Source organism: Engystomops pustulosus, chromosome 7 (assembly GCF_040894005.1).
Source record: "Engystomops pustulosus chromosome 7, aEngPut4.maternal, whole genome shotgun sequence".
NCBI classification, from domain to species: domain Eukaryota; kingdom Metazoa; phylum Chordata; class Amphibia; order Anura; family Leptodactylidae; genus Engystomops; species Engystomops pustulosus.
The window spans coordinates 10,438,274-10,462,520 of NC_092417.1; the positions used below are offsets into that span (position 1 = coordinate 10,438,274).

Consider the following 24,247-nt stretch of genomic DNA (forward strand, 5'->3'; position numbering starts at 1 on the left):
GACAGGATTAGATACACAGCTCAGCAGTATCACACAGGAGAGGATTAGATACACAGCTCAGCAGTCAGTATCACACAGGATAGGATTAGATACACAGCTCAGCAGTCAGTATCACACAGGAGAGGATTAGATACACAGCTCAGCAGACAGTATCACACAGGAGAGGATTAGATACACAGCTCAGCAGTCAGTATCACACAGGATAGGATTAGATACACAGCTCAGCAGACAGTATCACACAGGATAGGATTAGATACACAGCTCAGCAGACAGTATCACACAGGATAGGATTAGATACACAGCTCAGCAGTCAGTATCACACAGGAGAGGATTAGATACACAGCTCAGCAGGCAGTATCACACAGGATAGGATTAGATACACAGCTCAGCAGTCAGTATCACACAGGATAGGATTAGATACACAGCTCAGCAGTCAGTATCACACAGGATAGGATAAGATACACAGCTCAGCAGACAGTATCACACAGGATGGGATTAGATACACAGCTCAGCAGTATCACACAGGATAGGATTAGATACACAGCTCAGCAGTCAGTATCACACAGGATAGGATTAGATACACAGCTCAGCAGACAGTATCACACAGGAGAGGATTAGATACACAGCTCAGCAGGCAGTATCACACAGGAGAGGATTAGATACACAGCTCAGCAGTCAGTATCACACAGGAGAGGATTAGATACACAGCTCAGCAGACAGTATCACACAGGAGAGGATTAGATACACAGCTCAGCAGACAGTAACACACATGGTGGGATGAGATACACAGCTCAGCAGACCGTATCACACAGGAGAGGATTAGGTACACAGCTCAGCAGACAGTAACACACAGGATAGGATTAGATACGCAGCTCAGCAGACAGTAACACACATGGTGGGATTAGATACACTGAACCATGAAAACCTCAGAACCTGCCGAACCACAATCATAGGCAGAGACAGACACAAGAATCAAACTCAAATATATTTATTCAGAATTTCTTCCTTTTAAAGGAGAAGTGCTCAGGAATAGGAGGCTCCGCTCCAGCGCCCCCGGTGGTTGTGGAGTGCAATGACACCCAGGATTATTCCTTCCATGTGATGGTCAATACTCTGGATGAACCATACAGTAAACATTGAGTGATGACTGGTCTCCTGCACATGGGGGCGCTCATGGTATATACAAGAAGGAGGATGGGGGTGGTAGTCCTTGTATCAGGAGCTCTTGGCTCTTGTGCTATTGACATAAGACTCCAGAATGAAGATGGTTTCATCCACTTGGATCTCGCTGGCGTCTAGTCTGCGGGTCAAGGAGGAAAAGTCAAAGGTCAAATCTCATCCTTTATATACTGATCCCTATCCCCCATGACGCTAGGTTATAATCGGCCATTCAGATTAGTGATGATATCCCAGTGATGATGTCATCGCTCCACTCACTTGTTGACGTTGCGTTTCAGGTTCTCCAGCTGCTGTCGCTCCGGGGCGGTGATCATCTCTTCGATCTCCTGCAGCTGAGACTCCTCGGCCCCCGTGGCCTGCATGGAGGCGATGATGGCCTCAATCCTCTGAGACTTCTCCAGCAGCCTCCTGCACAGCACAGGTAGAGGGAGGAAGGGACGTTACATCACCAGCGGGAGGTGCACCATTATACTACAGGGAGGAGGGGAGGCGCACCATTATACTACAGGGAGGAGGGGAGGCGCACCATTATACTACAGGGAGGAGGGGAGGCGCACCATTATACTACAGGGAGGAGGGGAGGCGCACCATTATACTACAGGGAGGAGGAGGGGGGGGGGCGTACCATTATACTACAGGAAGGAGGAGGGGGGGGGGGCGTACCATTATACTACAGGAAGGAGGAGGGGGGGGGGGCGTACCATTATACTACAGGAAGGAGGAGGTGGGGGGACGCCCTTATACTACAGGGAGGAGGAGGGGGGGGGACGCCCTTATACTACAGGGAGGAGGGGGGGGGGACGCCCTTATACTACAGGGAGGAGGAGGAGGGGGGGGGGACGCCCTTATACTACAGGGAGGAGGAGGAGGGGGGGGGACGCCCTTATACTACAGGGAGGAGGAGGAGGGGGACGCCCTTATACTACAGGGAGGAGGAGGAGGGGGGGGGACGCCCTTATACTACAGGGAGGAGGAGGAGGGGGGGGGCGCCCTTATACTACAGGGAGGAGGAGGGGGGGGGGGGACGCCCTTATACTACAGGGAGGAGGAGGGGGGGGCGCCCTTATACTACAGGGAGGAGGAGGGGGGGGCGCCCTTATACTACAGGGAGGAGGGGGGGGGGGACGCCCTTATACTACAGGGAGGAGGGGGGGGGGGGACGCCCTTATACTACAGGGAGGAGGAGGAGGGGGGGGACGCCCTTATACTACAGGGAGGAGGAGGGGGGGACGCCCTTATACTACAGGGAGGAGGAGGAGGGGGGGGGACGCCCTTATACTACAGGGAGGAGGAGGAGGGGGACGCCCTTATACTACAGGGAGGAGGAGGAGGGGGGGGACGCCCTTATACTACAGGGAGGAGGAGGAGGGGGACGCCCTTATACTACAGGGAGGAGGAGGAGGGGGGGGACGCCCTTATACTACAGGGAGGAGGAGGGGGGGGGGACGCCCTTATACTACAGGGAGGAGGAGGAGGGGGGGGACGCCCTTATACTACAGGGAGGAGGAGGGGGGGGGGGACGCCCTTATACTACAGGGAGGAGGAGGGGGGGGAGGGACGCCCTTATACTACAGGGAGGAGGGGGGGGGGGGGGACGCCCTTATACTACAGGGAGGAGGGGGGGGGGACGCCCTTATACTACAGGGAGGAGGGGAGGCGCCATTCTGGACAGACATTCTTACTTGTTTTCCTTGGTCTCGAATTGTCGTCTCTCAATGAGATTTGCCACAGTCTGAGGGGAGGAAGGAAGAAATAATACTGAGGGAATCACAAGCAGCTTCTCTACTTCACCTGCTGGTGGCGCTATGGGGCATGTGGACATAGGACATAGTCCTGCACCCTGTGTCAGAGATGCAACTAGTACATCTATGGTAGCAGCACAAGTACCTTGTAACATCTCTGTAGTAACATCCGGGCAGCCGGGAGGGAATTTACCGCATACAGGTAAATGGTTCTAGATGGAGCGTGATCCGGAGTCTTGGGAATCTCCTGTATAAGAAAGAGAAGAAGTCTAAGATGAGTGAAAACAGATAAGAAACATCAAATACTGCCGCCTATGTACAAGAATATAACTACTATAATACTGCCCCCTATGTACAAGATTATAACTACTATAATACTGCCGCCTATGTACAAGAATATAACTACTATAATACTGCCCTCTATGTACAAGAATATAACTACTATAATACTGCCCCCTATGTACAAGAATATAACTACTATAATACTGCCCCTATATACAAGAATATAACTACTATAATACTGCCCTCTATGTACAAGAATATAACTACTATAATACTGCCCCCTATGTACAAGAATATAACTACTATAATACTGCCCTCTATGTACAAGAATATAACTACTATAATACTGCCCCCTATGTACAGGAATATAACTACTATAATACTGCCCCCTATGTACAAGAATATAACTACTATAATACTGCCCCTATGTACAAGAATATAACTACTATAATACTGCCCCCTATGTACAAGAATATAACTACTATAATACTGCCCCCTATGTACAAGAATATAACTACTATAATACTGCCCCCTATGTACAAGAATATAACTACTATAATACTTCCCATATGTACAAGAATATAACTACTATAATACTGCCCCCTATGTACAAGAATATAACTACTATAATACTGCCCCCTATGTACAAGAATATAACTACTATAATACTGCCCCCTATGTACAAGAATATAACTACTATAATACTGCCCCCTATGTACAGGAATATAACTACTATAATACTGCCCCCTATGTACAAGAATATAACTACTATAATACTGCCCCTATATACAAGAATATAACTACTATAATACTGCTCCCTATGTACAAGAATATAACTACTATAATACTGCCCCTATATACAAGAATATACCTACTATAATACTGCCCCCTATGTACAAGAATATAACTACTATAATATTGCCCTCTATGTACAAGAATATAACTACTATAATACTGCTCCCTATGTACAGGGAAATAACTACTATAATACTGCTCCCTATGTACAAGAATATAACTACTATAATACTGCCCCCTATGTACAGGAATATAACTACTAGAATACTGCCCCCTATGTACTAGAATATAACTACTATAATACTGCTCCCTATGTACAGGGAAATAACTACTATAATACTGCTCCCTATGTACAAGAATATAACTACTATAACACTGCCCCTATGTACAAGAATATAACTACTATAACACTGCCCCCTATGTACAAGAATATAACTACTATAATACTGCTCCCTATGTACAGGGAAATAACTACTATAATACTGCCCCTATGTACAAGAATATAACTACTATAATACTGCCCCCTATGTACAAGAATATAACTACTATAATACTGCCCCCTATGTACAGGAATATAACTACTATAATACTGCCCCCTATGTACAAGAATATAACTGCTATAATACTGCCCCCTATGTACAGGAATATAACTACTATAATACTGCCCCTTATGTACAGGAATATAACTACTATAATACTGCCCCCTATGTACAAGAATATAACTGCTATAATACTGCCCCCTATGTACAGGAATATAACTACTATAATACTGCCCCCTATGTACAGGAATATAACTAGTATAATACTGCCCCCTATGTACAAGAATATAACTACTATAATACTGCCCCCTATGTACAAGAATATAACTACTATAATACTGCCCCCTATGTACAAGAATATAACTACTATAATACTGCCCCTTATGTACAAGAATATAACTACTATAATACTGCCCCCTATGTACAAGAATATAACTACTATAATACTGCCCCCTATGTACAAGACTATAACTACTATAATACTGCCCCCTATGTACAAGACTATAACTACTATAATACTGCCCCCTATGTACAGGAATATAACTACTATAATACTGCCCCCTATGTACAAGAATATAACTACTATAATACTGCCCCCTATGTACAAGAATATAACTACTATAATACTGCCCCCTATGTACAAGAATATAACTACTATAATACTGCCCCCTATGTACAAGAATATAACTACTATAATACTGCCCCCTATGTACAAGAATATAACTACTATAATACTGCCCCCTATGTACAGGAATATAACTACTATAATACTACCCTCTATGTACAAGAATATAACTACTATAATACTGCCCCCTATGTACAAGAATATAACTACTATAATACTGCCCCCTATGTACAAGAATATAACTACTATAATACTGCCCCCTATGTACAAGACTATAACTACTATAATACTGCCCCCTATGTACAGGAATATAACTACTATAATACTGCCCCCTATGTACAAGAATATAACTACTATAATACTGCCCCCTATGTACAAGAATATAACTACTATAATACTGCCCCCTATGTACAAGAATATAACTACTATAATACTGCCCCCTATGTACAAGAATATAACTACTATAATACTGCCCCCTATGTACAAGAATATAACTACTATAATACTGCCCCCTATGTACAGGAATATAACTACTATAATACTACCCTCTATGTACAAGAATATAACTACTATAATACTGCCCCCTATGTACAAGAATATAACTACTATAATACTGTCCCCTATGTACAAGAATATAACTACTATAATACTGCCCCCTATGTACAAGAATATAACTACTATAATACTGTCCCCTATGTACAAGAATATAACTACTATAATACTGTCCCCTATGTACAAGAATATAACTACTATAATACTGACCCCTATGTACAAGAATATAACTACTATAATACTGCCCCCTATGTACAAGAATATAACTACTATAATACTGCCCCCTATGTACAGGAATATAACTACTATAATACTGCCCCCTATGTACAAGTATATAGCTACTATAATACTGCCCCCTATGTACAAGAATATAACTACTATAATACTGCCCCCCTATGTTATTGACCTGCAGGGTGACCAGGTTGGCAGATAACATGCGGTATAACATGTCTTTCGCCTCCTTTGCTGGGATCATGGCGAAGTCCTCCACCTGCTTCTGCTCCAGGTGTCTCTTACGTAGGAGGAGTCTGAAGATCCGGGCACAGCGGGAGCCAAACCTGAAGATGAAAAAAAAAAAATTATTATTTTAAAATGCGTAGTTAAGCATAGATGACTATGTGGCGCCCCCTCCTGGCTCCTCACCTCTCCTGCACTATGGACTCCAGGTTGGAGGTGGCCAGGGAGGCCACAGCTTTGTGCAGATCTCATGGGGTTAAGGCACAACAATACAATATTGTAACAATAAACATCTAAAAATATTAAAAACCCTCTAAATCTGCGGAATAATAGGAGGCAGGTAAAGGATACTGATGACAAACATCCCGCCGCCGCTGTCCCCCGAGCGCCCCACAAACTCCAACTACAACCAACAAGAGATCAGAGTTATAAAAGGGGCGGTCTCTGAGCTGTGCGTAGGCGGAGAGGGCGGAGCTATTACCGGGTCATCCGCCAGCAGTGTCAGGTACTGGTCCAGCACCTGCTTGGAAATGTTGTATCCTGCAGGTAAAGCTCGGAAAATCTGCAAACACAGAATAGGATCAGGCTCTTAAAGGCAAAGTCTATATCACATGCTCTACCATAAACCTGATGGCTGCTTAAAGGGAACAATGTGTAATCAGACCTCACACTGCTGTGCTCTGTGCTGTCTGCAGCCAGTGTTATGTATTATCCCTGGAGAGATGTGTAATCAGACCTCACACTGCTGTGCTCTGTGCTCTCTGCAGCCAGTGTTATGTATTGTCCCTGGAGATATGTGTAATCAGACCTCACACTGCTGTGCTCTGTGCTCTCCGCAGCCAGTGTTATGTATTGTCCCTGGAGACATGTGTAATCAGACCTCACACTGCTGTGCTCTGTGCTCTCTGCAGCCAGTGTTATGTATTGTCCCTGGAGACATGTGTAATCAGACCTCACACTGCTGTGCTCTGTGCTCTCTGCAGCCAGTGTTATGAATTGTCCCTGGAGAGATGTGTAATCAGACCTCACACTGCTGTGCTCTGTGCTCTCTGCAGCCATTGTTATGTATTGTCCCTGGAGAGGTGTGTAATCAGACCTCACACTGCTGTGCTCTGTGCTCTCTGCAGCCAGTGTTATGTATTGTCCCTGGAGAGATGTGTAATCAGACCTCACACTGCTGTGCTCTGTGCTGTCTGCAGCCAGTGTTATGTACTGTCCCTGGAGAGATGTGTAATCAGACCTCACACTGCTGTGCTCTCTGCAGCCAGTGTTATGTATTGTCCCTGGAGAGATGTGTAATCAGACCTCACACTGCTGTGCTCTGTGCTCTCTGCAGCCAGTGTTATGTATTGTCCCTGGAGAGATGTGTAATCAGACCTCACACTGCTGTGCTCTGTGCTCTCTGCAGCCAGTGTTATGTATTGTCCCTGGAGAGGTGTGTAATCAGACCTCACACTGCTGTGCTCTGTGCTCTCTGCAGCCAGTGTTATGTATTGTCCCTGGAGAGATGTGTAATCAGACCTCACACTGCTGTGCTCTGTGCAGCCAGTGTTATGTATTGTCCCTGGAGACATGTGTAATCAGACCTCACACTGCTGTGCTCTGTGCTGTCTGCAGCCAGTGTTATGTATTGTCCCTGGAGAGATGTGTCATCATATCACTATGTTTGTTGTTAGTAGCAGCAGGGCTGTGATATATGGATTTATATTCCAGGATTGTACTGGGGTCGTGTCCTTACACTGCTGTGCTCTGTGCTCTCTGCAATTTTACATCTCTTCCCCTGTAGTTGGCTTCAGAATAAATAGAACAGTTTTTAAATCCTGCTTCTTATAAGAACAGACATCTAGTTTAGATGACACATCTCTCCTGGATCAATGCTTAACACAGTCAACAGTTGAGTGCACAGAGAACAGCAGTGTGAGGACACACAGTGATTCAACCTGTCAGTCACACTATGCTGGTACCTCATTGGAGGAGAGGGGCTGTGTGTAGGCGGCGCCGGAGGAAGTGGTGATCTCGCTCATCCTCAGCATGGTGCGGACAATCTCACTGCTGGTCTGGAATACAGAGAGGAGACTCGTATCACGCCCCGCGGCCCCAGAGCGGAGGCTCACACCACGCCCCGCGGCCCCAGAGCGGGTGCAGACTGAGCGCCCCCTGCTGGCTGCCTCCTACCTGGTCCATCTTGTTGGACACGGCGCTGATGATGGCCTGGTCCCTGAAGTGCTGGTGGAAGCGCACCATGTTTATCTGCCAGTAGATGGCGTCGTCCTGGCCGCTCTAGTGGAGGAGGGGAACATGGTCACATGACCCGAGACAAGATGGCCGACAGTGTGCAGCTGAAGGCTCCAGACTGCACCCCCCCCCCCAACTGGCCAGGACTCACCTCTGCTCCTGCATCTTTTCTTGGCTTTTTGCTCTGTGTCGCCCCCTCATCATCATCAGAGGAACGGCGCCGCTTCCCCCTCCCTGCAAGAAACGGGAAGACCTCAGAGATTGATCTGGGGGCCACAATGCACCCTCCCCAAGATAGAGGGTGGGCCACACTGCACCCTCCCCGAGATAGAGGGTGGGCCACAATGCACCCACACTGCGCACCGCATGTTGAAGGATCTGTGGGTACCACACCACTTTTCTCAAGCACAGAAACCAATATTGGACACAATCTCCTTACCAATCAGAGTGACTTTGGGCACGGTGAACATCTCCTTCTCATTGGTGGAGAGTGTGGGGGCCGGGGGCGGGCGCCCCTCTGTGCTAGACGTCTCCCCAGTATTGTTGATGCCCGGACACCTATGTACAAAGTGAGTGTCCGCCAGCTGAGTGAAGGTCGCCAGCACCTCGCTGTACTCCACGCTCTTCCCATCTGTAGGAAGATAAAGCATTGTCAGGATGGGGCAATTGTAACAAAACCTCAGCTGCAAGTAGGAAGAGTAGTCAGCCTATGAATATAAATCATACAACTGTGACAAATTCTCATTACAGCTGAGGCTCTGTTACAGTAGCAGCATATTAATCCAGAGACTGCGCTCTCATCAGACTTGTAGCTGAAGCTTTGTTACGGTTTCAACCCTCACATTCAACTGCAACTGTAACAAAGCCTCAGCTGTCTATGGGACAGGTGTTCAGCCTATGAATATAAATTCTGCAGCTGTTACATATCCTAATTACCGCTTTGTTACAGTTGAAACTCATATAAAGGATAAGTGCTCAGCCTACGTACAGCTGCAGATCTGTTACAGTAGCAGGATTTATATATGGAGGTTGAGGGATCCATCCCAATTACAAATGCTCAGTGCTCAGCAACTGTAACAGAACCTCAGCAGTGAACAGTATGACGCTGAATAACACTCGACGCAGTAGCAGCTCCTATAGTCATAGGATGAGAGCTCAGTGTAACAAAGCCTCAGCAGTGTGATAGTAAAGGGGATCGTCACCCTCCATGGTCTCGGTCAGGCGGTCGGCGACCTTCTTGACGCTATGGGTGAGGGTCATCTTCCCGTTGAGCAGCAGTTCCTCCACGATGAGCTCCCCGGTGTCCCCGTACAGGGTCTTGGCGGTGTAGATGTAGCGAGGGAAGCGCAGGATGCGGAGGCAGCGCTCGCTCTGGGCCACGTATTCCACAAAGCCACGCTTATGCATCTGATAGGTCACCAGGCCGTGCTGCAGGAGCACACACAGCGCCTTCTTCACCTGTAACAGGGCAGAGGTCAAAGGTGAGAGGCAGTAGACAATCCCTAAAGGACCTCCAGCACCTTGTCACAGCTGGCGGTTTGTTACAATGTGGTCTAGACAGTCCATAACTGTACAAATCACTGTCCTGTCTTGATAGTTTGTTACAATGTATCAGTGCAGGAAACCTGCATCATTAGATGTAACAATCCTCCAGGCAGAATAGGATTCGGCAATGCGGTAGAGGAGTCTCACCTGATCGGTGGAGGTGGCGGTCTCAGTGACGATGACCCTAAGTGGCTGCGCACCCGTCCGGATCAGGAAGGTTCCCACGCGCTCCACAATCTCACCGTAATGTTCACGTAACAGCAGAGAGCTGAGCTGCGCCTCCATCGCCGTCATGTCTGCCGCTCCCTGGGCCCGCGCTGCAGAGAGAAGAGACACACGAGATGCTGGGAGGTGTAGTACAGGTATAATATAGGAGGAGCCGCGCTCCGAGGACACGCTGGGAGCTGTGGTACCACGGGAGCCGCGCTCCGAGGACATGCTGGGAGTTGTAGTACCACGGGAGCCGCGCTCCAAGGACACGCTGGGAGTTGTAGTACCACAAAGGATCAATATTCTGGAATGTGTAGTTCCACAGCAATAAATGGCTGCAGTTGCAGAGCATGTTGGGACTTGTAGTACAGGAGCCGCGCTCCGAGGACAGGCTGGGAGTTGTGGTACCACGGGAGCCGCGCTCCGAGGACACGCTGGGAGTTGTGGTACCACGGGAGCCGCGCTCCGAGGACAGGCTGGGAGTTGTGGTACCACGGGAGCCGCGCTCCGAGGACAGGCTGGGAGTTGTGGTACCACGGGAGCCGCGCTCCGAGGACAGGCTGGGAGTTGTGGTACCACGGGAGCCGCGCTCCGAGGACAGGCTGGGAGTTGTGGTACCACGGGAGCCGCGCTCCGAGGACAGGCTGGGAGTTGTGGTACCACGGGAGCCGCGCTCCGAGGACAGGCTGGGAGTTGTGGTACCACGGGAGCCGCGCTCCGAGGACAGGCTGGGAGTTGTGGTACCACGGGAGCCGCGCTCCGAGGACACGCTGGGAGTTGTGGTACCACGGGAGCCGCGCTCCGAGGACACGCTGGGAGTTGTGGTACCACAAAGGATCAATATTCTGGAATGTGTAGTTCCACAGCAATAAATGGCTGCAGTTGCAGAGCATGTTGGGACTTGTAGTACAGGAGCCGAGCTCCGAGGACAGGCTGGGAGTTGTGGTACCACGGGAGCCGCGCTCCGAGGACACGCTGGGAGTTGTGGTACCACGGGAGCCGCGCTCCGAGGACAGGCTGGGAGTTGTGGTACCACGGGAGCCGCGCTCCGAGGACAGGCTGGGAGTTGTGGTACCACGGGAGCCGCGCTCCGAGGACAGGCTGGGAGTTGTGGTACCACGGGAGCCGCGCTCCGAGGACAGGCTGGGAGTTGTGGTACCACGGGAGCCGCGCTCCGAGGACAGGCTGGGAGTTGTGGTACCACGGGAGCCGCGCTCCGAGGACAGGCTGGGAGTTGTGGTACCACGGGAGCCGCGCTCCGAGGACAGGCTGGGAGTTGTGGTACCACGGGAGCCGCGCTCCGAGGACACGCTGGGAGTTGTGGTACCACGGGAGCCGCGCTCCGAGGACACGCTGGGAGTTGTGGTACCACGGGAGCCGCGCTCCGAGGACACGCTGGGAGTTGTGGTACCACGGGAGCCGCGCTCCGAGGACACGCTGGGAGTTGTGGTACCACGGGAGCCGCGCTCCGAGGACACGCTGGGAGTTGTGGTACCACGGGAGCCGCGCTCCGAGGACACGCTGGGAGTTGTGGTACCACGGGAGCCGCGCTCCGAGGACACGCTGGGAGTTGTGGTACCACGGGAGCCGCGCTCCGAGGACACGCTGGGAGTTGTGGTACCACGGGAGCCGCGCTCCGAGGACACGCTGGGAGTTGTGGTACCACGGGAGCCGCGCTCCGAGGACACGCTGGGAGTTGTGGTACCACGGGAGCCGCGCTCCGAGGACACGCTGGGAGTTGTGGTACCACGGGAGCCGCGCTCCGAGGACACGCTGGGAGTTGTGGTACCACGGGAGCCGCGCTCCGAGGACACGCTGGGAGTTGTGGTACCACGGGAGCCACGCTCCGAGGACACGCTGGGAGTTGTGGTACCACGGGAGCCGCGCTCCGAGGACACGCTGGGAGTTGTGGTACCACGGGAGCCGCGCTCCGAGGACACGCTGGGAGTTGTGGTACCACGGGAGCCACGCTCCGAGGACACGCTGGGAGTTGTGGTACCACGGGAGCCGCGCTCCGAGGACAGGCTGGGAGTTGTGGTACCACGGGAGCCGCGCTCCGAGGACACGCTGGGAGTTGTAGTACCACAAAGGATCAATATTCTGGAACGTGTAGTTCCACAGCACTAAATGGCTACAGTTGCAGAGCATGTTGGGACTTGTAGTACAGGAGCCACGCTCTGAGGACACCCCAGTAGTCCCATATTAGCACTATATGCTGGGAGTTGTAGTTCCACAACACTGATGACGCTGCCAGCAGCCTCTTACCTCCAATCACCAAGCGCTGATCCCCAGTATAGCAGACATGTGAGTTTGTGCGTCAACTTAGGTTGTTAATAAAGTTTGTTGAGCATCCTAAGGTAGCGCGGCCATGTGACTCCGACGCTCTGTGATCTTCACTGTGGTTGTGGAGGACTGTAGTGAGTGGGCGCCTCTCAGTGGTCGCCGGGGGGATAGAGCGGCTGTGCAGGGGGCGGCGCTCTCCCCGCTCTCTCGCTGCTGCTGGGAGGACTGACGTGACGAGGGGAGCAGCAGCGGCCGGAGCGGGCGGAGGAGGAAAGAGGAAAATGGCGGAGGCGGCGGCGGTGTCTCAGCATCGCTTCTTCTGCCACCACTGCAAGGGGGAGGTCAGCCCCAAACTGCCGGTGAGTACCCGGGGCCCTAACATGGCGGAGGGCGGGGCAGCCGTGGGGCCCTAACATGGCACAGCCCTACTGTCATCAGCTGTGGCCCCTGAGAGACCAGGATGTGGCCCCAGGGATGGAATCACTACTGTCACAGCAGCTGTGGCCCCCGAGGTGCAGAATTCACATACTGGGGCCCCCAAGATGTCCCCTATATGTGGCCCCTATGGGATCCTACAGTATACAGGTGCTGGGACTAGCAATACCTGACATATAGGGGGCCCCTTAGGGCCACATCAATAACAGCACCTGATTATGGGCCTGAGGGTGTCTTGCGGTGTATGTGGGGGCTGGGCCCCTGGGGTGTCCTGCGGATTATGTGGGGGCTGGGGCCCCTGGGGTGTCCTGCGGATTATGTGGGGGCTGGGCCCATGGGGGTGTCCTGCGGTGTATGTGGGGGCTGGGGCCCCCGGGGTGTCCTGCTGCGGTGTATGTGGGGGCTGGGGCCCCCGGGGTGTCCTGCTGCGGTGTATGTGGGGGCTGGGGCCCCTTCTGTGTGATCCCCAGCTTTCCTTGGAGACTGAGTGGTCTCCCCCGGTTCAGTACACAATGAAGGGGATGAGGCAGAGATGTCACTGTTACTCTACTCACATTTGTAGGATCTCTGCTTCCTGTCACTGGAAATCTCAAGCTGAGTGACTGCTGCTCAGAGCTGAAGGTTCGGCGCAGTGTGTCTGATCTAGGCCGCCCCCTCACAGCAGCTCAGGGATTTCTTCTGGATTGTTTGTTTTATTAGAACAGGGAACTTTGTCCATGCCGGATACATTAAAACAAACCCTCAGCTGTGTGTTAACCAGCGCTGTACAGATCTGAATGGTGGCAACTGTTCTCCTCTTTCACTGGCAGCAAGCGGAGATCTGACGCATGGAGGGGGAAGGCAAAGGATGTAAGCTGGGTGATGATGGCTTCCACAAGAGTTGGTATTTAGCTGGGTGATGATCTCCCGAATGGCAATGGTGTAAGACAGTCTGGGAAAGATGGGTGACAACCTATATGGCCGCCAGTAAAAGCACCACCATCACCCAACTTTCCCTGGTGAGTCATACAGGACTTGCTGTATGTTGCAGGGGTCAGGGAAAAGCTGGGTGAGGACAAGTAGCATTATGGAAGGATTGTCACCCAGCTTTCCTGGGCTCCTGATGAGCACATGCTGATAACAGAGGACAGTAGATTTGCTGTGTCACCGGGGAGGAGCTGGCACTTTCACTTTCTCATTGCCTGGCCCTGGTATGTGATGCAGATATGTTCTGCTGGAACCTGGGAAAGCTGGGTTATTCCCCCTGCAGTACAGGCTGGAGAGCCCCTGGCGCGTGACCCCCCCTCGGGCAGGTGCCCAGCAGATCCCAGGGAGCGGTTCTGTTCTGGTACCATAGTGACGGCTGTGAAGATCAGACATACTTTCAGTATCAGGCTTGGGGGGGGGCGCTGTTACATTGATGTCTATGGGGATTTCTGGTGGCCAGGGGCGGTACTGCAGGGGGTAGAAGGGGGTTACCGTGTAAGCAATGGGAATCAGAAAGTAAAAGCTGATCAGGAGTGGGTGAGGATAATCCCCGGGTGTGCATGGCATGTGATGGGTGGGGGCACTATCCCTTTAACGCTGAAAGGAGCAGGTGGTACAGAAGTCATGAGGGCGCTGTGATGGGTCCCCTCAGTGGTAGTGGTGTCCAGGGGTCCTCCACCCACCCCCATCATACACATTACCGCAGAAATCCTCTGACAGCCCGAGTGTTTAGTCTTTAGGTGATCCCCTTCCCCCAGGTACAGGTATAATCTATATCTACTATATACCCCCACCGGGTACAGGTATAATCTATATCTACTATATACCCCACCGGGTACAGGTATAACCTATATCTACTATATACCCCCACCGGGTACAGGTATAATCTATATCTACTATATACCCCACCGGGTACAGGTATAACCTATATCTACTATATACCCCACCGGGTACAGGTATAATCTATATCTACTATATACCCCACCGGGTACAGGTATAATCTATATCTACTATATACCCCCCCAGCTACAGGTATAATCTATATCTACTATATACCCCCACCGGGTACAGGTATAATCTATATCTACTATATACCCCACCGGGTACAGGTATAACCTATATCTACTCCCCTATATACCCCCACCGGGTACAGGTATAATCTATATCTACTATATACCCCCACCGGGTACAGGTATAATCTATATCTACTATATACCCCCACCGGGTACAGGTATAATCTATATCTACTATATACCCCACCGGGTACAGGTATAATCTATATCTACTATATACCCCACCGGGTACAGGTATAACCTATATCTACTCCCCTATATACCCCCACCGGGTACAGGTATAATCTATATCTACTATATACCCCCACCGGGTACAGGTATAATCTATATCTACTATATACCCCCACCGGGTACAGGTATAATCTATATCTACTATATACCCCCACCGGGTACAGGTGTAATCTATATCTACTATATACCCCCACCGGGTACAGGTATAATCTATATCTACTATATACCCCACCGGGTACAGGTATAATCTATATCTACTATATACCCCACCGGGTACAGGTATAATCTATATCTACTATATACCCCACCGGGTACAGGTATAATCTATATCTACTATATACCCCCACCGGGTACAGGTATAATCTATATCTACTATATACCCCACCGGGTACAGGTATAACCTATATCTACTCCCCTATATACCCCCACCGGGTACAGGTATAATCTATATCTACTATATACCCCACCGGGTACCGGTATAACCTATATCTACTCCCCTATATACCCCCACCGGGTACAGGTATAATCTATATCTACTATATACCCCACCGGGTACAGGTATAATCTATATCTACTATATACCCCACCGGGTACAGGTATAACCTATATCTACTCCCCTATATACCCCCACCGGGTACAGGTATAATCTATATCTACTATATACCCCCACCGGGTACAGGTATAATCTATATCTACTATATACCCCCACCGGGTACAGGTATAATCTATATCTACTATATACCCCCACCGGGTACAGGTATAATCTATATCTACTATATACCCCCACCGGGTACAGGTATAATCTATATCTACTATATACCCCCACCGGGTACAGGTATAATCTATATCTACTATATACCCCCACCGGGTACAGGTATAATCTATATCTACTATATACCCCACCGGGTACAGGTATAATCTATATCTACTATATACCCCACCGGGTACAGGTATAATCTATATCTACTATATACCCCACCGGGTACAGGTATAATCTATATCTACTATATACCCCCACCGGGTACAGGTATAATCTATATCTACTATATACCCCACCGGGTACAGGTATAACCTATATCTACTCCCCTATATACCCCCACCGGGTACAGGTATAATCTATATCTACTATATACCCCACCGGGTACAGGTATAACCTATATCTACTCCCCTATATACCCCCACCGGGTACAGGTATAATCTATATCTACTATATACCCCCACCGGGTACAGGTATAATCTATATCTACTATATACCCCCACCGGGTACAGGTATAATCTATATCTACTATATACCCCCACCGGGTACAGGTATAATCTATATCTACTATATACCCCCACCGGGTACAGGTATAATCAATATCTACTATATACCCCCACCGGGTACAGGTGTAATCTATATCTCCTCCCCTATATACCGGGTACAGGTGTAATCTATATCTCCTCCCCTATATACCGGGGACAGGTATAATCTATATCTCCTCCCCTATATACCGGGGACAGGTATAATCTATATCTCCTCCCCTATATCCCGGGTACAGGTATAATCTATATCTCCTCCCCTATATCCCGGGTACAGGTATAATCTATATCTCCTCCCCTATATACCGGGTACAGGTGTAATCTATATCTCCTCCCCTATATACCGGGGACAGGTGTAATCTATATCTCCTCCCCTATATACCGGGGACAGGTATAATCTATATCTCCTCCCCTATATACCGGGGACAGGTATAATCTATATCTCCTCCCCTATATACCGGGGACAGGTATAATCTATATCTCCTCCCCTATATACCGGGGACAGGTATAATCTATATCTCCTCCCCTATATACCGGGGACAGGTATAATCTATATCTCCTCCCCTATATACCGGGGACAGGTATAATCTATATCTCCTCCCCTATATACCGGGGACAGGTGTAATCTATATCTCCTCCCCTATATACCGGGTACAGGTGTAATCTATATCTCCTCCCCTATATACCGGGTACAGGTGTAATCTATATCTCCTCCCCTATATCCCGGGTACAGGTGTAATCTATATCTCCTCCCCTATATACCGGGGACAGGTGTAATCTATATCTCCTCCCCTATATCCCGGGTACAGGTATAATCTATATCTCCTCCCCTATATCCCGGGTACAGGTATAATCTATATCTCCTCCCCTATATACCGGGGACAGGTGTAATCTATATCTCCTCCCCTATATACCGGGGACAGGTATAATCTATATCTCCTCCCCTATATACCGGGTACAGGTGTAATCTATATCTCCTCCCCTATATACCGGGTACAGGTGTAATCTATATCTCCTCCCCTATATACCGGGTACAGGTGTAATCTATATCTCCTCCCCTATATCCCGGGTACAGGTGTAATCTATATCTCCTCCCCTATATACCGGGTACAGGTGTAATCTATATCTCCTCCCCTATATACCGGGTACAGGTGTAATCTATATCTCCTCCCCTATATACCGGGTACAGGTATAATCTATATCTCCTCCCCTATATACCGGGTACAGGTGTAATCTATATCTCCTCCCCTATATACCGGGTACAGGTATAATCTATATCTCCTCCCCTATATCCCGGGTACAGGTATAATCTATATCTCCTCCCCTATATACCGGGTACAGGTATAATCTATATCTCCTCCCTATATACCGGGTACAGGTATAATCTATATCTCCTCCCCTATATACCGGGTACAGGTATAATCTATATCTCCTCCCCTATATACCGGGTACAGGTGTAATCTATATCTCCTCCCCTATATACCGGGTACAGGTATAATCTATATCTCCTCCCCTATATACCGGGTACAGGTATAATCTATATCTCCTCCCTATATACCGGGTATAGGTGTAATCTATATCTCCTCCCCTATATACCGGGGACAGGTGTAATCTATATCTCCTCCCCTATATCCCGGGTACAGGTATAATCTATATCTCCTCCCCTATATCCCGGGTATGACTCCTGTGCTGGGGGGGGGGGGGGGTGTGAGGCTATAAATACCTCGTGTACATGTAGGTATCTCTGGCGGTTGGTGTAATGGGGCAGGAGATACGCCGGTGACTGGTGCCTCCTCCTGCCAGTGACAGACCCCAGACGCCTCTCCTGACACTCCTCACCCAGCTTTCCCTGAGGCTGTGGTGGTCGCACTCGCTGCCTCCATGACATGAGGCCGGTGTTATATCTCCCCGGCCCTGGCCTCACTGCTGTATACTGGGGGGCAGCAGGGACTGGGGGGCAGCAGGGACTGGGGGGCAGCAGGGACTGGGGGGCGGGGGCTGTTGTGCCTCTCTGTGAAGAGGTTCTTGAAAAAATGGGCGTGGGCTCTATCTTCTGTGGTGGTGTCACTCAGCTTTCCCACACTGCTGACCGGCTGCATTTAGAGCCCCTCCCTGGTTATCCAGATTATTCTGGAAACTTTCTCCCCTGCAGATCTGGTGGTGACTAGAGATAATCTCCATGATCTTATCATTGCATCATCCTTTGCATACCTGTTCTCTGCTCACCTCCTCTGCAGTTACACCTAGATCAGTTTCCACCGCATGTCATACTCCAAACACACCCAGAGCAGCAGCCGCTACTTTCGTACTTTCATTCAAAGCTGCACTGAGCTCTTTCCTGTTCACACCCGGAGCAGCATTCACTGCTGTCCACAATTCACAACTAGAGCTGCACTCATTATCCTCCTACTCTGTACACTAAACACACTGCATTCACCACTGTCCTCTATTCACAACTAGAGCTGCGTTTATCAATCACATTATGTGCACAAATCACACCTGGAGCTGCGCTCACTATCCTCATACTTCGGCCACAGCTGAGGCTGAAGTCGTCATGCTCTAGTCACACACAGAGCTGCAGTGTGTGTGGTGTATGACTCCTGGAGGGGAGTGTCCGCAGCTCTGGTGGTGGCTGGAGCAGTCTGACCCTGTGATCCCTCTTGTCTTGCAGGAGTATATCTGCCCCCGATGTGACTCTGGTTTTATTGAAGAAGTGACAGAAGACTCCAGGTAGGTGCTGCTCTAGTCCCTCCGCAGTCTGCAAGATTAGCTTTGTATCCGGCTTTCTGAGCAGAGTTTATCCAGCCGTTGTGCTCAGCACCCGGTGGAAACTGATTCTGTGTCGATGCAGCTTTGCATGTGACTGGAGTCGGGTCGTCATCATCCTTGATCCTTTGTGTTATTTAACCCTCGATGTCACTTCTGCACATCAGGATCTCTCTGTAACAGCCTGTAAGCGGCCCGTCTTGTACTCTAGTCGTACCCAAAGCAGTTTCGTGCAGTGCATTAGTCTTGGCAGCAGTGAGATATGAGGGTCTTGCATGCATGCAGCTTTGGATGTGACTAGTGTAGAGTGTGTACAGTAAAGGTCTTACAAGTTGTGAGCTCTCCTCTGTGTCTGGGCAGGGACCGGATACCTGTCATTCTTGCTGCGGGGTTCAGCAGAGTTTGCAGCTTGCGGGGTGAGCTGTGCTCTGGGCGGAGTCGCCTCTGATCCTCTTCCTTGTTTGTCTTCAGTTTTCTAGACTCCGGAGGAAACACAATAGACGATAATGGGACGACACATTTTGCAGAGGTGAGCGCTGAGGGTTATTTGGGGGTCTGGGGGCCCGGGGGGCCCCTGCTGTGTGTATTGGGGGGGGGGATGTCTTCCTGCAGGCACTGACCTCCTTTAGCTCTCTCAGCTCTGGGACCATTTAGACCACACCATGTTCTTTCCGGATTTCCGGCATTTCCTGAGCAGCAGCTCCTTGGACCAAGATAACAGGGAGGGCGAGCGGCGCCACCAGGGCCAATCAGACATCAGGGTGACCCGCCGGCCCCCCAGACAGCCCACCACCAGGTACAGGTCCCGCGTCAGCTCCCGGCCTGACCGCTCCCCAGCCATCGAGGGGTAAGTTCTGTGCACCGGGAGGTTTCCCTGCTCCCTCCATACCTGACAGTTACTCTGGGGCGGGGACTGTAGCTTAAGCCCCGCCCTCGAGGAACAGATCTAATATTTTTTTCCATTATTTTCGCAGTATTATCCAACAGATCTTTGCCGGGGTCCTCGCTAATCCCCCCTTACCAGGGTCACCCCATCCCTTCTCATGGTAAGGGAAAGCTGCAGTGTAAAGCATGGGGGAAGCACCAGGACACGGTCTATATTAAGGCCAAAATTGTCAATTTTTATCAAACTGGTGATGAGGCAGTAGTGCATCGGATCATAGTGCACAGGGTGGATGATGGGGGTGGTTGTCCTGATATAGAGACAGATGGCATTGGGCTGAGTGTATCGTGATCTGCCTGCGGGGGGGCACTCATCCGCATCGGTACTCACAGCTGGTGTGCGGGGCGAGGCGCAGGTTATATTACAGATCCTCATCTCTGTAACATAATAACCCCCTCCCCTCCACAGACAGATAAGATCTGGTGCTGCCCCCTGCTGGAATATGTTATCTGTATAATTGCTTTCATCTGCTGCCCTCCTGTGGCTGGTACATGTCATGACACAATGTGACGCGCCTCTACTGCCCTCCTGTGGCTGGTACATGACATGACACAATGTGACGCGTCTCTGCTGCCCCCCTGTGGCTGGTACATGACATGACACAATGTGACACGCCTCTGCTGCCCTCCAGTGGCTGGTACATGTCATGACACAATGTGACACGCCTCTGCTGCCCTCCAGTGGCTGGTACATGTCATGACACAATGTGACACGCCTCTGCTGCCCTCCAGTGGCTGGTACATGTCATGACACAATGTGACACGCCTCTGCTGCCCTCCAGTGGCTGGTACATGACATGACACAATGTGACGCGTCTCTGCTGCTCTCCAGTGGCTAATACATGACATGACACAATGTGACGCGCCTCTGCTGCCCTCCAGTGGCTGGTACATGACATGACACAATGTGACGCGCCTCTGCTGCTCTCCAGTGGCTAATACATGACATGACACGATGTGATGCGTCTCTGCTGCCCTCCTGTGGCTGGTACATGACATGACACAATGTGACGCGCCTCTGCTGCCCTCCAGTGGCTGGTACATGACATGACACAATGTGATGCGCCTCTGCTGCCCTCCAGTGGCTGGTACATGACATGACACAATGTGACGCGTCTCTGCTGCCCTCCAGTGGCTGGTACATGACATGACACAATGTGACGCGTCTCTGCTGCCCTCCAGTGGCTGGTACATGACATGACACAATGTGACGCGTCTCTGCTGCCCTCCTGTGGCTGGTACATGTTATGACACAATGTGACGGCGTCTCTGCTGCCCTCCAGTGGCTGGTACATGACATGACACAATGTGATGCGCCTCTGCTGCCCTCCAGTGGCTGGTACATGACATGACACAATGTGACGCGTCTCTGCTGCCCTCCAGTGGCTAATACATGACATGACACAATGTGACACGCCTCTGCTGCCCTCCAGTGGCTGGTACATGACATGACACAATGTGACGCGCCTCTGCTGCTCTCCAGTGGCTAATACATGACATGACACAATGTGACGCGCCTCTGCTGCCCTCCAGTGGCTGGTACATGACATGACACAATGTGACGCGTCTCTGCTGCCCTCCTGTGGCTGGTACATGTCATGACACAATGTGACACGCCTCTGCTGCCCTCCAGTGGCTGGTACATGACATGACACAATGTGATGCGCCTCTGCTGCCCTCCAGTGGCTGGTACATGACATGACACAATGTGATGCGCCTCTGCTGCCCTCCAGTGGCTGGTACATGACATGACACAATGTGACGCGTCTCTGCTGCCCTCCAGTGGCTGGTACATGACATGACACAATGTGACGCGTCTCTGCTGCCCTCCAGTGGCTGGTACATGACATGACACAATGTGACGCGTCTCTGCTGCCCTCCAGTGGCTGGTACATGACATGACACAATGTGACGCGTCTCTGCTGCCCTCCAGTGGCTGGTACATGACATGACACAATGTGACGCGTCTCTGCTGCCCTCCAGTGGCTGGTACATGACATGACACAATGTGACGCGTCTCTGCTGCCCTCCTGTGGCTGGTACATGACATGACACAATGTGATGCGCCTCTGCTGCCCTCCAGTGGCTGGTACATGACATGACACAATGTGACGCGTCTCTGCTGCCCTCCAGTGGCTGGTACATGACATGACACAATGTGACGCGTCTCTGCTGCCCTCCTGTGGCTGGTACATGACATGACACAATGTGACGCGTCTCTGCTGCCCTCCTGTGGCTGGTACATGTCATGACGCGCCTCTGCTGAGCAAGTTAATGACCTTTGCCTTTCCTCTAAGGGGCGGGATGCTTCACTCAAATCCTGGGGACTACGCCTGGGGGCAGAGCGGCCTGGACTCTATAGTCACTCAGGTAAGTGTCCCCTCCTCTGCCTGTGGTCAGCGCTGCTCCGGAGGTTGTCACTTCTTCTTCTCTTCTGCAGCTTTTGGGGCAGCTGGAGAACACGGGCCCCCCTCCGGCCGACAAGGAGAAGATCTCGTCCCTGCCCACAGTCACAGTAACTCAGGAGCAAGTGGGTGAGTAGCGGAGCGGGCACCGGGGGGGTTAAGTGCCTCCCTCTCCTCCTCGGCAGCTGGTGCTGACCCGTATTCTCTCCGGCAGATCTGGGTCTGGAGTGTCCCGTGTGTAAGGATGACTACACGGTATCGGAGCAGGTCCGGCAGCTGCCCTGCAATCACTTCTTCCATGGAGACTGCATTGTGCCTTGGCTGGAGATGGTAATTATCCCTCCACATCCCCTTTAACCACGCGGCACCCCCTTTAAAGGTGCAAGGGTTCCCAGAGTTTTTTGGGGCCACCTATTAGCTCAGTCATCATGTATAACATTTTGTGGCTTCTTTCGGTCATGTAGCTCTTATAGCACATTACAACCTGAACAAAGGATCTGCACAGAGCACAGCAGTGTGGAAGCTCCGGTCCTGTGACCTTTGCCCTCTCTCTCTCTCCGCAGCATGATACTTGCCCGGTTTGCCGAAAAAGTTTAAACGGGGAGGACTCGACGCGACAAGCGGCAGGATCCGAAGCCTCGTCCAGTCACAGCTACAGCGGCGAGAGCCAAGCGCACGACAGGTGGACCTTCTGAGGAGGGGCCCCAACCCCCCCAGGGGGCCCCGCACCCTGCAGCGTCTACATAGTGTGAGAGAGAACCTCATCGCCAACACCCAGAGCACGGGCCCCGCCCGCCGCATCCCAACCAAAAACGGACATTGTACATCTCCTCCCCCTGCGGGTCACATGATCAGTGTACGGACGCTCGGACTATGACTGGACAATACGGCCCCTCCCCCCAACCCCGCAACATCATACCGCGCTGAGGGGGTGGAGCCTGGGCCTTGTTTTTTTTTCTTTTGCACATATGCCCCTCCCCCTTTGGACTCCTCCCCATTTCAGTTTTCCTTTTGGCTGGTCGTGGGGAAGATTGAAATAATTCAGAAAAATCTATAACGTTAAATATTTGTAAATTTAAGATAAAGTTGTTCATATTCCCGGAAAGAAGGGACGACTTGTACGACCTCCTAATTCATGGGCGGAGCCTGAGCCAAGGTCAACTACTACTCCCAGCATGCCTCTCTCTAGTGATGGATAGGCTGTATTCTCAGTGATGGCACCGCTGCTCTCTAGTGATGGATAGGCTGTATTCTCAGTGATGGCTCCGCTGCTCTCTAGTGATGGATAGGCTGTATTCTCAGTGATGGAACCGCTGCTCTCTAGTGAGGGATAGGCTGTATTCTCAGTGATGGCGCCGCTGCTCTCTAGTGAGGGATAGGCTGTATTCTCAGTGATGGAACCGCTGCTCTCTAGTGATGGATAGGCTGTATTCTCAGTGATGGCACCGCTGCTCTCTAGTGATGGATAGGCTGTATTCTCAGTGATGGCACCGCTGCTCTCTAGTGATGGATAGGCTGTATTCTCAGTGATGGCACCGCTGCTCTCTAGTGAGGGATAGGCTGTATTCTCAGTGATGGCCCCTCTGCTCTCTAGTGATGGATAGGCTGTATTCTCAGTGATGGCACCGCTGCTCTCTAGTGAGGGATAGGCTGTATTCTCAGTGATGGCCCCTCTGCTCTCTAGGGA

At 50.8% G+C, this 24,247-nt stretch overlaps 2 protein-coding genes across 3 annotated transcripts; one reads left to right on the plus strand and one right to left on the minus strand.

Annotated features, from left to right (window-relative positions):
- Positions 1-1,034: 1,034 nt before the first annotated feature.
- Positions 1,035-12,575, minus strand: POLR3C (RNA polymerase III subunit C). The gene is made up of 15 exons (XM_072114685.1): positions 12,426-12,575; positions 10,098-10,267; positions 9,608-9,863; positions 8,845-9,036; positions 8,557-8,639; positions 8,346-8,450; positions 8,135-8,227; positions 6,652-6,732; positions 6,522-6,573; positions 6,357-6,417; positions 6,121-6,271; positions 3,067-3,168; positions 2,862-2,911; positions 1,438-1,587; positions 1,035-1,300 (listed from the first exon to the last, which is right to left on the minus strand). Exons 2-15 carry the CDS (start codon positions 10,242-10,244, stop codon positions 1,216-1,218), a joined length of 1,608 nt encoding a protein of 535 aa, XP_071970786.1. The 5' UTR covers positions 10,245-10,267; positions 12,426-12,575; the 3' UTR covers positions 1,035-1,215.
- On the plus strand, positions 12,541-23,668 carry RNF115 (ring finger protein 115). 2 transcript variants are annotated; one of them, XM_072114707.1, is made up of 9 exons: positions 12,541-12,802; positions 19,119-19,177; positions 19,685-19,742; positions 19,843-20,060; positions 20,188-20,259; positions 22,453-22,525; positions 22,596-22,689; positions 22,775-22,890; positions 23,124-23,668. In XM_072114707.1, exons 1-9 carry the CDS (start codon positions 12,725-12,727, stop codon positions 23,253-23,255), a joined length of 900 nt encoding a protein of 299 aa, XP_071970808.1. In that variant the 5' UTR covers positions 12,541-12,724; the 3' UTR covers positions 23,256-23,668. The 2 variants fall into 2 exon arrangements, with proteins under 2 accessions (XP_071970808.1, XP_071970809.1); XM_072114708.1 differs by having other exon boundaries at positions 12,543-12,802; positions 19,852-20,060.
- Positions 23,669-24,247: the final 579 nt, after the last annotated feature.

Bases quoted from the DNA above. Each gene is read 5' to 3' on its own strand.
- POLR3C (XM_072114685.1), bottom strand. From the start codon at position 10,244: ATGACGGCGATGGAGGCGCAGCTCAGCTCTCTGCTGTTACGTGAACAT. The intron at 9,037-9,607 runs GTGACGATCCCC...ATCTTCCTACAG, and splicing joins CCTGACCGAGACCATGGAGG to ATGGGAAGAGCGTGGAGTAC. The intron at 1,301-1,437 runs GTGAGTGGAGCG...CTTGACCCGCAG, and splicing joins CTGAAACGCAACGTCAACAA to ACTAGACGCCAGCGAGATCC.
- RNF115 (XM_072114707.1), top strand. From the start codon at position 12,725: ATGGCGGAGGCGGCGGCGGTGTCTCAGCATCGCTTCTTCTGCCACCAC. The intron at 12,803-19,118 runs GTGAGTACCCGG...CTTGTCTTGCAG, and splicing joins AGGTCAGCCCCAAACTGCCG to GAGTATATCTGCCCCCGATG. The intron at 22,891-23,123 runs GTAATTATCCCT...CTCTCTCCGCAG, and splicing joins TTGTGCCTTGGCTGGAGATG to CATGATACTTGCCCGGTTTG.